Source organism: Sparus aurata, chromosome 13, assembly GCF_900880675.1.
Source record: "Sparus aurata chromosome 13, fSpaAur1.1, whole genome shotgun sequence".
NCBI lineage: Eukaryota > Metazoa > Chordata > Actinopteri > Spariformes > Sparidae > Sparus > Sparus aurata.
The window spans coordinates 24078384-24092629 of NC_044199.1; the positions used below are offsets into that span (position 1 = coordinate 24078384).

At 39.1% G+C, this 14246-nt stretch overlaps 1 protein-coding gene across 3 annotated transcripts in view; it reads right to left on the minus strand.

The window, feature by feature from the left end:
* Positions 1 to 6660: 6660 nt before the first annotated feature.
* The window catches only part of hlcs (holocarboxylase synthetase (biotin-(proprionyl-CoA-carboxylase (ATP-hydrolysing)) ligase)), a 78572-nt gene continuing 70986 nt past the window's right edge, over positions 6661 to 14246 (minus strand). For all 3 annotated transcript variants that reach the window (XM_030438502.1, XM_030438499.1, XM_030438501.1), the window contains 5 exons: positions 12188 to 12255; positions 11854 to 12014; positions 11012 to 11126; positions 8875 to 9088; positions 6661 to 7276 (listed from right to left, as the gene is read on the minus strand). In XM_030438502.1, the coding sequence (XP_030294362.1) occupies positions 7105 to 7276; positions 8875 to 9088; positions 11012 to 11126; positions 11854 to 12014; positions 12188 to 12255 (730 nt within the window). In that variant the 3' untranslated portion in view covers positions 6661 to 7104. The remainder of the gene's footprint in view (positions 7277 to 8874; positions 9089 to 11011; positions 11127 to 11853; positions 12015 to 12187; positions 12256 to 14246) is intronic.

The window sequence follows — 14246 nt, forward strand, 5'->3', positions numbered from 1 at the left end:
GAAGACTGCTATGAATACGATTGAGAAGTTCATATATCTGTAAATTAATTTAAAAAGTGAAACTTTCATATATTCTACATTCATTACACATTAAGTAAACTACTTCAAGCCTTTTTTGTTTTAATTTTGATGATTATGGCTTACAGTTCATGAAAATCAAAACTCAAATATCTGAAAATATTAGAATATTACATAAGACCAGTCAAAAAATTGATTGATAATACAGAAATGTCAACCTTCTGAAAAGTATGTTAATTTATGCTCCCAATACTTGGTTGGGCCTCCTTTTGCATGTATTACTGTAGCGATGCAGCGTAGCATGGAGGCGATCAGCCTGTAGCACTGCTGAGGTGTTATGGAAGCCCAGATTGCTTTGATAGCGGCCTTCAGCTCGGTCCTGTTGTCTCATCTTCCTCTTGAAAATAATCCATAGATTGTCTTTGCGGTTCAGATCAGGCCAGTTGGCTGGCCAATTGAGCACAGTACTACCATGGACAACAAACCAGTTACTAGTAGATTTGGCAGGTACCAAGTCCTGCCTGTAAAGGAAGTCAGCTTATCGATATATTATTGTCGAATTACCTGTTCCAAATTTCATTTTCAGGTCCAAAGTGACAGATTCATACAGTCAAGTATTAGAAAAGAAATTATAATGTACAAGTTATGAATGTGAACTACTACAGATAACCAAAAAATTATTTCTTCTAGGCTTCAGAGTCCAAATTTCCTTTTTCAGATGTACAGTATGTTTCCCTGTTCTCATCCTGCAGCAGATACTTGACCAACACAAGGGATATCTTGTTAAAGCAGCCCTGAACTGCATATGTTACCAAGATTGGATTGGGGAACACAGAAGCAGCGGGCTGCCATTGACGGCTGAGGAAGAGCTCTGCTTAGATCTCTGGAATGGACCCACAGCAGGATTACAGAGGTGTGGTGTGGCTGCACACCCAAATAAAATTGGACACTAAACAGAATGTTTTCAGAATCCATAACCTGTAATACAGATATACACTTAGTGTCTACTTTATTATATACACCTGTAAAATCTAATTCTCACGAAACAGCTCAGCCATAGATTGTACCAAAGATGACACAGTTTTTACTTGAGCTACATTCTTTTTATTGAGGTTGTAGTTTGCAGTGGTTGTGAATGCGACTGCATTATGTTATGCTAGTGACAACGCCCAGATTTCTTTTATGATATGGGACCTTTAAAAGTCCCATATCATAAAAAACACGTTTTCTCTGGTCTCTACATGTATAAGCTGGTCCTCCCTGAGCCTGCCAACTCCCAGAATGAGGAAAACAAGCGAGTCCTGCATGGTCTCTGCAGCCCACCCACTGGTAAAACGGCGCTCCTACAGGCTGTTCAGATTCAGCTCCTTTCGTTACGTAACGAAAGGAGTCATTATCATAGGCCGACCTCCATTGCGCGGTGATAGGAGATATCAGAGAGGGGGGCGTTCATCCCCGAGGTTAAGTTCAGTGTATCCAGCAGAGAGACAGCAACGTTGTCGCTCAGGGACACGCAATTGCTCTGTTGTTGGTTGTTTAATTCAACACAAGTGCCTATATTCTGTCCCAGCTACAAAACAACAGAAGAGACAGTGGTTGTGTTTCATTTTTAACGACAACCTGCCGGCTGCGGTTCGTGTCAGCTTGTATGTGTGTGCTAACCACTTCACATTGGACTGCTTCAGTAACGAGTGTCAGTACAAAGCTGGCTTTGCCTCGACACTGACCCTCGTAAAAGGATCAGTCTCCACCATACCGGACCCAGCAACTGCACCCGAGCCAGCGATAAGTGTCGCCGCGGTTTGACAGTATTTACAGTTGCCGACGAGTATGGTGAAGTCAGCTGGAAACTGGCTAACTAGTTAGCTCCACTTTGGTCCGCTATGCAATGGCATTTGAGGCGAGTATAATGTTGATAATATTACGATGGAGCTTGGTTGTCACAGTAAAAAGTCTGGACACATGTGCAGACTGGAGACAGCGACGATACGAACAGTGTCCAAGAGTTTGGAGACTGTGTTGGAGACAAACACAGCTTTCGCTAGCTGTTAGCCATTAGCTACATGGTAGAACTGTAACAACACATACAAACAAACTAACATTATTCAGGCTCACGAACCATTCTGAAACGTCCTGCTGCAGCCGCAGAGTCTGTATTTCTTCCGGAGCCTCTCCTTCTGGGTCCGATTCTGGGTCAAACTGGTTCGGTTGAACGAAAAAATCTCCGCGAACCATAGTGTTACATCCACCGTAAACATTAGCGCATGCTACCGTTAGCATAAGGGACATCCTCTCCCTGAGAGTGACGTAGCAGGAAGGGCTCCCCACGTAGGCGTTGACAGACGGAGCTCATTAGCATTTAAAGGTGCAGGCACAGAAACAGACTGTTTTCAGCAGAGCGACTTTTAGACAGCTGGAATGCGGATGTGTATGGGGAAATACATATCGAATACAGAGTTGTTGGACCTTTGACAGCTGTGTGAAATTGATGAAAAACAGTATAATATGGGACCTTTAAGCAATAACACTTTTGTCATTTGGACCGTTTTTTGTACAGTGAAACTTTGTCAGAATTGACTACATTGTGAAGAACTATAAACTACTATTTCTACATTTATATTATACACTTTAATTTTATTGTAATAATGGGAGAAACACAAGCTTATCCCCAGACATCCACTGAGCATACAGTACGGAAATAGCCTCCTAGACAGGTCTCTTTTGAGGTCAGATTAAACAGTAAATCCATCATGGCCCACTGACCTCTCTCTAGAAGCACTAGAAGACAACCTAGAACAGGCACTCAGCCCTGTTGAAGTAACAATGACATAAAATGAAATGTCAATATAGAATAAAGACGGTATTTCCCCAAAAATATAGTCAGAACATACTCTGTTCTTACCTTATCAAATAAAACAGACGGCCAGTCAGCAGGGTCTATTGGTGCAGCCTTATTGTAGGTGCCTGATGCTATATCACTGGGATGTGCTGTCACTCAGGGGACAGCGGAAGCTGATGCTGCATCGCTAGGCTCGTCTGAGGTGAGGGTATAAGAAACACTTGATGCTACATCGCTGGAAGGTGCTGGGGTGGAGGTGTTAACAGGTGGCCAAGGATCTGCAGGCGTGGGAACAAAATGTTTCAAAGTGCGTCTGAAGAGAGAAGAGGAGTATATGTGACCACTGGGTGTTACATTCCATCAAAAAATAATAGGGTTCAATCAATATGGCTTTTCAGGGCTGATACCAATTATCTTCATTTGCAGTAAAAATGAATGTCTATATTACAATATTTCAAACAACTGGCGATGGAATGAAGCAACATACTATTTACTCAAGTTACTGTTCTAAAATACAATTTACAGGAACTTTACTTTTTACTTTATGCTTCCTCTACACTACATTCATTTGATACATTTAGTTACTAGTTACTTTGCAGATTCAGATTATTCAGTGTTTATAGGCTCTTACCTGTGTAACCAATCAGATAGTCATGTGTGAAGGCATGCTGCATCAGAGCCAAAGTATCACATTTTTGAATTGGTTTATTTTATCAGCAGTCTGACAGAAAAATCACAGATACTGGTAATTGGAAAAATACTGAAGATCTGCCCCACTGACTGACATATTATTATGTATGAAATAATTAGATGATCAATACTGAAGCATCAGTGTGTAAGCAGTATGTTGCAGGTGGAGCTAGTTTGAACTACTTCTTATACAATTTTAAACACAGGGACATCAGATGAATCTTAGGTGTTTTTAACATATTATTGAAATGAAACAATGTGAGAAGTTTTGAGGGAAGTATCACTATTTGGTGAACGCTGTGTTGAATTTTAAAGCTTGTTACATTATCTATTGTGAAAATCTTAATTTTTAAAGTAACTAGTAACTTAAGCTTTCAAATAAATGTAGTGGAGTAGAAAGTCCAATATTTTTCTCTAAAATGTTGAGTGGAAATAGCATAAAAGTCGCATAAAAAGAAAAATACTCAAGGAAAGTTAGAGTATAAACTTCAACAATCTAAACACAGTCAGCAAAAGTAATCACACCTGTATACAAGAACACAACATGTATTCAAGGAGCACAAGGTAAAGTAAAACTAAAGGGACAGCATTTTAATTCTCTAACTTAGCAGGGCTGGTGTTGACTCAGATGTCAACAGAACTGTATGCCTGGTTTCTTGATGCAGACAGTTGATGGTTAGTGCATCACACTTACAGTTTTTTCCAATTGCTAAAACACAATTTTGCAAACTAGGCTGGTTTTATCAAAAATACTTAACATAATTCACAAAACCACACAACCAAACTGCAAAATACCTCATATAAACTACATATAACATTATGAAAATCAAACTTTTGCACCAAATGGCACACACTTCATTCTTATTACCTGATTTTTGTCTAACCAACTACACACTGTTGGGCATAATAAAAAGCACTCTCATCTTTAGTATGCTATGCCACAATACTACAATAGTTCAAATTGTAGAGAATTCTTCAGATCGTTAACATACACAAAAATATTTGCAGATACACACACATGCTGTTGAAACTTTTATTTTTTTTATTTTCCACAAGTCAGTGAAACATGCACAGCAGATGTATTTACATTGGAGCAAACAAAAATATGCTCACAAAACAGTAAACTGAAAAACAAAATTGCAGGAAAAAAATGCGACAATGCGAGAGGCTGCACTCTCTGTCCAGCTTCTCGCAGTGTCAGCCCATGGTTGATGACATGATCAACTAAGGTTGCTCTGATTTCATTTGAAAGTTGTCTTCTTTGGCCATGACCTCCTCTACCAGCTCTATCCCTACCTCTCACTCTTCCTCCCCCTCTCATTGTCACCCTCCCTCTTCCTCTCTCTGCAACGTCTTCCATTGTTGTTGTAAAAAATAAAAAGGTGCTCACCTGTCGTCTTTTAGTGCTTACTTCCTGATTGAAGTGGTATCGAATCGATTAACAACTGTTTGGCCAGGTGGCACATATAGTGGCCAATTAGCTAATGTAGTGTCATTTGTATGGCAGTGTTTTGAAATGGCACACATGTGACTTTATATTAGATTGTTGTGTCTTATGCTGAGAACCGTGTTCAGTGCATTTAAAAAGTGCCATTTAGAATTGCAAAATGTGTGTAAAGCAGAAAATGTGTTTAAAGTTTTGGAGACGTGAGAAGAGGTTTTGCTCTCTGTGTGTCAGTTTAAATATGTGTGCTATGCATGTAATTTTAGTGTCTTAGCAATTGGGAAAAAACTGTAAAAGGAAACTTGTATTTCTCTAAATTATTTTGTGGGTTATTGCACAAACACCTGAATAGTATCTCCAACATGCCCTCATGAATATAAGGTGGGAGTCACTGATGTTAATTCTGTTAGTGAACTTTAATATTTTCCCATGTAAGTCATTTAGTAGTAGAACTTGATCACATTACCTCTGTCTCTTTCCCGTTCCTCCTTCCAATCTTCTTCCCCTGGGCACCAGATCTTTAGTCTTTTTGACATGGTCATATTTCACAGGTAACTCCAGTGTGTTGACAGCACTGAGTTAGTCTAATTATGATGTACTGTTTGATTCAAAACAAAACAGGGCCTAGTCAATAGGTCACGTAGTTGTGTTGTTGTGGGCTTTTTTGCAAGTTTGCAAAAAAAAAATTAAAAATAGGAGGGTTAAGGTTTTCTTCTATGATTTGTGACCCCCTTATGAATGGATGGCACCCCTAGCATTTGCCTAAGGTGGCTATGCAGAAAAGTCTGTTATTATTATCATTATCATTATTACTTAGCTGTATGTTCAATGGCTGTATGGTGTTAATATGTTGTACATTTGCTGTTCTCATGGTTGATTTGATTAAAACAACCTACCAGAAGCAGAGCTGATACAGCAGATTACGAGTTGGCTGCCCCTGCTAGCCTGTCCACACTTCCCAACAATCCCAGAGACACTGCAGTTGCAGCATAGAGCAGCTTGGGAGGATGAGTGACCCCGAGAGGAGCAGCAGAGGACTGGGAAAAGGGCCTAAAAGGTCAGTGTGTCTGTCCACAAAGCTACAGCTCATAAACTGCTGTAAACAGAGCAATTCATGACCCAGACCTAGGTGGTGAGTCAATAGAGCCTTAATAAATAACTTTTGGAACACACAATTTGGAGAAATGATCAAATTCGGTACTTGACTCGATTTTTGGTTCCCTATTTTTGATCCGAGGATAAAATCAAAAAGCAGGAAAACAGTTTTTTGTTTTTTTGGATCACATTCATAAACCCAATACACGGACCCAAGCAGTGACCACAGCTGCAGTGTAGATTCCTATGGAGAGAGACCCCGACAGGACCAGAAAAAGACAAGGAGAAGGGCGTAAAAGATCAGTGTGTTTACCAGCATAGCTACAGCTCATAAACTGGCATAAAACGGAGTAATTTGTGAGCCAGATTACTGTATGAGTCAATAAAACCATAATAAATAACTTTTATACCACTTCACACAACTAGGGTAATTTAAATATCAAAATCTGCTGGGGCGAGATTTTTTAATTTCCTATTTTTGATCCCAGAACAAAATCAAAAGCACTAATATCAAAGCATTATTTGTGTTTTTGTATCACATTCATAAACAAATAATGAAATAAGAAGTCATCAATATATTTCTGTGGAACTCTTTATTTTGCAGAAATTAGCAACAAGAAAAGATGCAATGATCACTGTTCTCATGTAACAGTGAAATCAGCTGAGATGTTCTGATGGTGGGTACAAGACGTTTGTACGGGAATGGTTTGAACTGGTGGTCCCAAACCCATGACATGGTCAAACGGAAGTATGCCGTAGTGACTAATGCAGATATGACCTTATGAAGCTGCCTTTACCCAGTTGTCATCACTGTACGTCTGCCAACAAATTACCCCAACGAGTTGAAAATGATGTCAGCTGATAATACTCCCTCTGTAAACAAGTAATGTGTGTTTAGTCATCTATTAATGTTTCAATCAATTCATGTATGAAGTGATGTATTATTCATTATAAATTGGTTTACATAGGTCCACCCTGTGGAAAGAGACAATGATTGTCCGTCTTGTTGTGTTTGGTCCTAATGCTGCTTGATGACTACCAGGTTCTTCAGCATGTCAAAGGAGTTTCCATCAGGCTCCAGTGAGACCACGCCCTGCTCCTTGCTGTACACTTTGAGGAAGCCGTTTTGGTCCAGACCCACCACCTCAGCCTCTAGCCCGTCCTCACTCCAGAGACGCACCCGAGTCCCACTGAGGTCAGAGCACAGAGAGCCAGTGTCACAGTTCTGCTTTAAGATATTACAATGTGTTAAGGAAACTCTAAAATGTTCGCATCTGAAAGGGGGTTTTGCTTCTAAGCTTACAGCAAGACTAAGACCCTTAAGGATTGAGAAGAGCCACTACCTCCTGTTCCAATCTCTTAACAGACCAGATGTATGTAGAAGATTTTAGAAAGCCTAAATACAAACAAATTAAGCAAAAAATAAAAAGTGAAATACGACAAACTAGAACCTGGTATACAGGCCGACCCAGATGGTCAGAATTATGGCTGCACCTAACGGTTATTTTTCAAAATCTATTAATCTAATCTATCGATTATTTTTGCGATTAATCTATTATTTATCAAATCATTTAAGTTATCACTTGGATAATAGGGAGAGGAGGTACCAGACACTGAGTAGCTCTTTGATGTTTGTTTTCTTCTGTTTTAATTCATAATCACAGACTGCAGAGATGTAAAGCTACGTGATGGATTAGATCAGAGTCATTCATGTGTAATTTCACGCTAGTGGCAACACATAGTAAGTGGTAGCCTAAGTGGTACGCTAAGGCCATACTATCAGATGATATGCAGTCATTTTGCAGCCAATTCCTGTTGAAGTTTAGGAAGTTCAGAGAAATCACTTGGCCATGGTAAGGCTAATAAATTTGAGACAGACCGCTGATGTCTTGCACTTATTCTGTGTAGGCCATTCTGTGCTTGTTTATAGGCTGAACACAGTCTAGTGACATACACTGAATTGCCAATGTATCTGTTGTTTATGAAGGTGAATAATGAATGAAACTTCCAAATGAGCTGTTTCCTATTATATTTCGTGTCTATATGTATATATATATATATATGTGTATATGTGTGTATATATATGTATATATATATATATGTATATATATATATATATATATATATATATATATATATATATATATATATATATATATGTGTATGTGTATGTGTATGTATGTGTATATATATATATATATATATATATGTATATGTATATATATATGTATATATATACTGTATATGTGTATATATATATATATATATATATATATATATATATATATGTATACACATATATATATATATATATATATATAGAAATTGTAAAAAGCTAATTTAAAATGATAAAGTGGATGAAAAAAAGGGAAACTTCAAATGCAAAAGCTTCAATCAAATGCTCAATTTGCCATTTTTTATTCACATGTAGCTACTTGCTTTAGGACATGCCCATCAAATACATTTAAAATACCCACTTATTGGCAAGGACCCAAAAGCCTGGGAACATTTTGTCTGTTTGTTTCTAACAATGTTCAAAACACTTATTATTTAAATCCTAAACCTCTACAGGATTGAAATAATAGTCATCCCTCGGACTCTGCTCACTTAGTTTTTGTTCATATTAATATGCTGTATAAATAATTTTGTGTTCATTGCAAAATAATTCTGTGGACAGTACTTTTCATATAAAACAAGAAATGCATTTGTACTTCCTTCTGTGCGCATTCATGAGTATTGATACTTATGTGATGTTGTTCAGTGAAATCAGATCAGAGGCAGTGCTCACCTGTGAAGCCATCTCTTGTAGTAGATGGGCAGAACAGCATCTGGGCCTCCCTGCTGGAAGCTGCTGATGAGGTCCTCCAGGCAGTTGACAGTGCGAGCGATGAGCTGGGTGCAGCTGAGCGGCTGCAGGCTGCAGTTATGCTGTCTGTTGTGCTGCTGGATTAGGTCATTGATGCACACTGTTGGGTTGCTGTTTGTCACATTGAATCCACAGCCTGTAGGGCACATCATGTCCAATAAATAATACTATATTATTCTGAGGTACACTAAATAACTTAATATATAGCCATTTTCTCCCTTTATGACGACACACCACAATCATCAGTAATAATAAAGCCACTTGTTACAATGAGTTGTAAAATATGAACAGTGATCACCTGTGTGTAATTTAGCTGTGACATGTGCTTTAGGCTTACATATTAAATCAATTAATTGTTAATTTACATACGAGTGTCTGACTAATTTGGTACACTTCTGTATGCTAAAATACAACTTTTGACATGAAAAAACAAAATAAAACTGCAGTTTCGACCTCAGGTCATTTACATACTGGATTCCTTTTGGGCACAGACATGAGGATAAGCTAAAAGAATAATTAGTTAATGTCCCTTAATAAACTCCTGGAGGCACCTGAGGAAACTAAACAAGAACTAATCAAACATACTGAGCAGAAGAAGAGGATCTGGTTTGATTGACAGTAAGCCGAACTGATGTACGCCAAGTGCAACACTAAAACCCAAATTAACCAACGTCTGCCCCAGAGGGGAAACCAGGAAACCAGTGGCAAGGATGCTTGTAGCTCCCCCACTGTGGAGGGGAGGGAAGCTAGCGCTGCCCTGTGCTCTGACACTGTTCCACACACTGTTAAGCACAGAAAGACAGGCTCGGAGCGGTCTTGGCTGTCAGAGGGGTAAGACTCCTCCTGGCTCAACAAGACAGGTATTGGTAAATGTTATGTGAAAAAATAAATAAAACCATATAGAGTAACTAATACAAGGTCTGTATATTGCAGCTGTGTCACACAACACCGTTATAGCGAAAAGACATACATAAAGGAGACACCTTTGCATTCTCGCTCAAAGCTCCTAAATCAAGCCAGCCCTCTCGCATTTTCCTCTCTCCTTAAGACGCATGTTAGGAATTGGGACATTTTTCACGATCATGCGCTGAAACCAACTTCCAGCTCACAGGCAAGAGGACAAAGGGGAGTAGATGAGGTGGCACAAAAAACAGAATCAAGAAGAGTCAATTGTCTTTCGCACAAGTTCTCACAAGTAGAGGAGATGGCAACTTAAGTGTTTTGGTATGTTTGACCTAAAAAATAACCAAAACTCACACATTATTCTCTTGGTTTCGTGGCAAATACTTTAGATTAATTTTTAAAATATTTTGATAAAGTCTGATCGAACATAGTGTGACAAAGAAAATACTGTGCATACAGTACTAATTACAGTAAAACAGTTTAACGTGTCTGAAGCAACTGTCACTTTTCCATAGATGTGTTAAAAATTCTTTTGCTCTCTAGGGGACCTTTGGGATGCTAAATTGTGAAGCCTTCAGTTAACATTTCCACCATGAAGCAGAAAGCTTTTGAAACTGCAGTGCAGTGTCCAAAACGCAAGAAAATCCAGGGTGAGTGTCGAGCAAGGCTGCACGTCCAAGGGTTCGTTCAAAGCTGCTTGCAGCTTTACTTAGGGTACAAGCCCCACCAACAAAACCTTTTTTCTGCTCATGCTGGTCAAGGTTTCAAGTCCCTGAGGGGCAAAACCCTATTGTGTTTTTCCATCCATCCATTATCTGTTACTGTTTATCCTGTGCATGGTTACAGAGGGCTGAAGTTGTTTGGAGCCAATGTTAAGCAAGCAGTGGGGTACAACATGGACAGGTCACCAAGTTGTCCCAGGGCTAACACAGAGGCAAAGCACCATCCATATTCACAACTATGGGCAACTTTACCAATCAGCCTAAAGGTATTATGTTTGTGCTTGTTTACAATGATCACTTTTCTATTACTATTATTATTAGCAAAGAACATAATGAGCCCAGAAGTGGTGTAGTAGTCCAAAGGAAAGGTTCATGTTGACATGAGTGGAACAAAGAACTGTCAGTAAAAGCTGTAAGAAAAGGGGAGTTGTTACCTATGAGCAGATGAAAGGTTGATCCTATCACAGTGGAATTCACCAGTACTCCCCCGAGCTTCATTAGGTTACTGTAGTAGATGTCATTGGGCCACTTCACCCTCAGGTCTATGTCCTGACAAAGATTGAAATGTTTACAAACATAATCTATAATTAACATAATTTAATACCAGATGCACTGACCTTTAATATAAAATCATTTTGTAATATAATATGCCATTGATACTAAATGACTAAATTGTGCTACTTTGGACAAGTATGGGTGGAAGCTAGGGCTGTAATCTTCTAGTCGACTGGTCGATTTAAAATTCTGATTGATCGATTTTTGGCGTGTTAATTACATGCTGCTATGGCAGTGCGTAAAACACGCAGCAGGTCCTCTCCATCCCAATGCTGTGTGTACTGCATGTGGCATATTTGACTACATCAGGAGGAAAGTACCAAGTGCTAATGGGGGTGTTTTCAGAGCGCCCATGTTTCACAGGTAACAGTGTGTCTTCAGAACACCCCCCTTGTTTTCACTATTTTGGATTAGCCCAACCCACCACAGACAAACAGATTGAAGAATGGTAAGCTGACTTGTCTGCGTTAGGTTGCTCCATCTGTTTTAAGTATATGAACAATTATTTTTTCTTAAAGTGGACTTGCCTTTTGTGTTTAAGAGTAAAAGTTTTAGGTTAATAGTTCGTTAATAGTTTTGTCGAAATTTCACGGCTTCGGTCGACCAACGATTTCTTTGGTTGATTACAGCCCGAGTGGAAGCCCAGAATGTGTAGGTTGTTATAGTATGATTATATCCCTGTGTTGAGGAGGCTGGTACAGGTAAGTGTGTTTGCCCATACCTGGTATCCCGGAAGAGTGCGAACAGCCTCCACCACTGCCAGAGCAGCCAGATGCTGCAGGAAGGGAATCCTCTGCCCGAGCCTGGAGCTCAGCTCAACCTGGACCCTCAGAGTGAACATGGCACAACCCAGAGGGCTGAGCCAGACATTCTTGCCTCGACCTGTTGCAGCAGCAAACACAGGAAATGTGCAAGAGGACGCTAGGTGGTATCAAAGACTTATAGCATACATCTGACAAATAATCTGAATAAGAACAAACATAAATGTATGTTGATCCCTGTGATGTATGTGAGAACATTGTGTATGCAGGCTTATAGTATGCTGGAGTACTGACCTTTGCCCTGGCTTTGTTGAGCAGCTACCGCTAATACCCCCACATCTTTCGGCAAGTGCAGAGTCAGCCTGAAGATAGACAAGAATGATTAGTGGAGAAAATGGAGACGGCACTGAAGATGGCGGCCATGTCTCTGATTCCAACTCAACTTTGTGTGATCTTTTTTATGTTGTTATTTGCACATGAGATCAGTGAACACTCAAGGAATATCTATGCCTTGAATTTCCTGTTGATGCACCTGGAAAATGGAGGCAACAAAGAAAAGGAAGTTCACGGGCTAAGGTCCTGGTCAGGTTGAGGAAACGACCATTCAGTTGTGGTCTAGACTCTGCCCTTTACAACGGATTTACCACTATGGAGTGACATGTGTTTTAGTACAACAACACTGACACATGTAAACCGTCATTGGCTTTACATGGAGGCCCCACTCCATAACATATATGACCCAGAGGATTGACTATAAAATGCCCTGGTACCAGATTCCACAGGACACCCTCAGAGGTCTTCAATCCATGTCTTGACAAGTCAGAGCTGATTTGACTGCACAAGGGGAACCTTAACAACATTAATTAGGTGGTTGTAATGTTGTGGCTGAATGGTGTACAACGATGATGTTCTAATAAGGACTACCGACTGATTTTTTTTTTTCAATTTGAAGGCCCTTGGTTAAAAGAGAAATCTGTGACGTGTGTAACTCTGGCTATTTGGACTGATCCAGGAAATATAGGCATGCACAGTTGAGATCTAGATACAGTGCCAAAAACAATACAGGGACAAATTGGAGTCTAAGTAACAGGGCTTCAACACCAGAATTTGTGGTCTGGACTAATAACTATCAAGGATTTAAAAAAAAACAACTAAAAAAACAGTAATGCTGAGATTATGTCCATATCACTCTATAATGAGATGAAGCATCTCAATGCATGTTTTGACACAGCTTCCCAGATAAAGAGGTTAAAAAAGGCCCAGGCGAAACTGGCAAATGTTTTCACAGACAATTCCAACCTCTCACTGGTCCAGCCTGTAATCCCAATGTTTCAATAAACCAATGAGGGGTGCAATTATCCACCAATCCGGATCGATATATCAATTAAATGACCAATAATTCAACATCATCATCGCAATGTGCTGCACACAAAAGTAGGCATGCAACTTTATTAAAAGGAGCAGTGAACAATTCGTAAATTGACAAATATTGATGCAGGCTCAGAGCAGGCTACCTACAGGTTACCTCCCCAAAGATTTTGACAACCTGGGAGTAAGAATTTTTCTCCAGAATCACTTACTCCACCTTTCAAAGGGCAGTTTAGCAGTAATCTAACGGTACCATAAAATCAATTTATAGTACCATCACAACAATTAATTGAATTTCGGCTATAACACTCTTGACCAATAATGGTCATTATTATTATTTTTTTTTTTGACGACTTCATGAAATGTGATGCCAGGCATTAGAAGCTTAATTTTAAACCAACAATAAAGACTTCACATGTGTAAAACTTACAGTTCAGCTAAACTATTTTGATAAATCATTGTTAAAAAAAAGAATTGTTTCTTCTCTTTGTTTTTCATTGTTAACACAATATCTGGGTACTTAACTGACACAAATTAAATATTGAGAACATAATATTGAGCTTTTGAAAACATTTTCATATTAGATATAAGACAATTAAAACAAATATCAACAGATTAATTAGAGATGCACCGATCAGGATTTTTGGGGCCGATCACCGATCACCGATCACCAAAAGCAGTATCTGCCGATCCCGATATTGCCGATCACCGATCACAGTGTCAAATCCATAAATTCTTCTATATTGTTGTCTTGTGTAACTTTCATATATTTAATTAATGATTCTTCTTACACAACATTGACATTGTATTATTAAGTATAAAAATTAGGAGATGAGAAAGTATCATGAATTGACCACCGTTTTATTGCAGGCTGAGGCACTGTGCAATATTTCACACTCTAGAGACTCTCTTAGAGACAACTTGGACTCAGCTTACATAGAGTAACTGTAGCTTACTAGTGGGAATGCATGCAGTCAGGATGGGA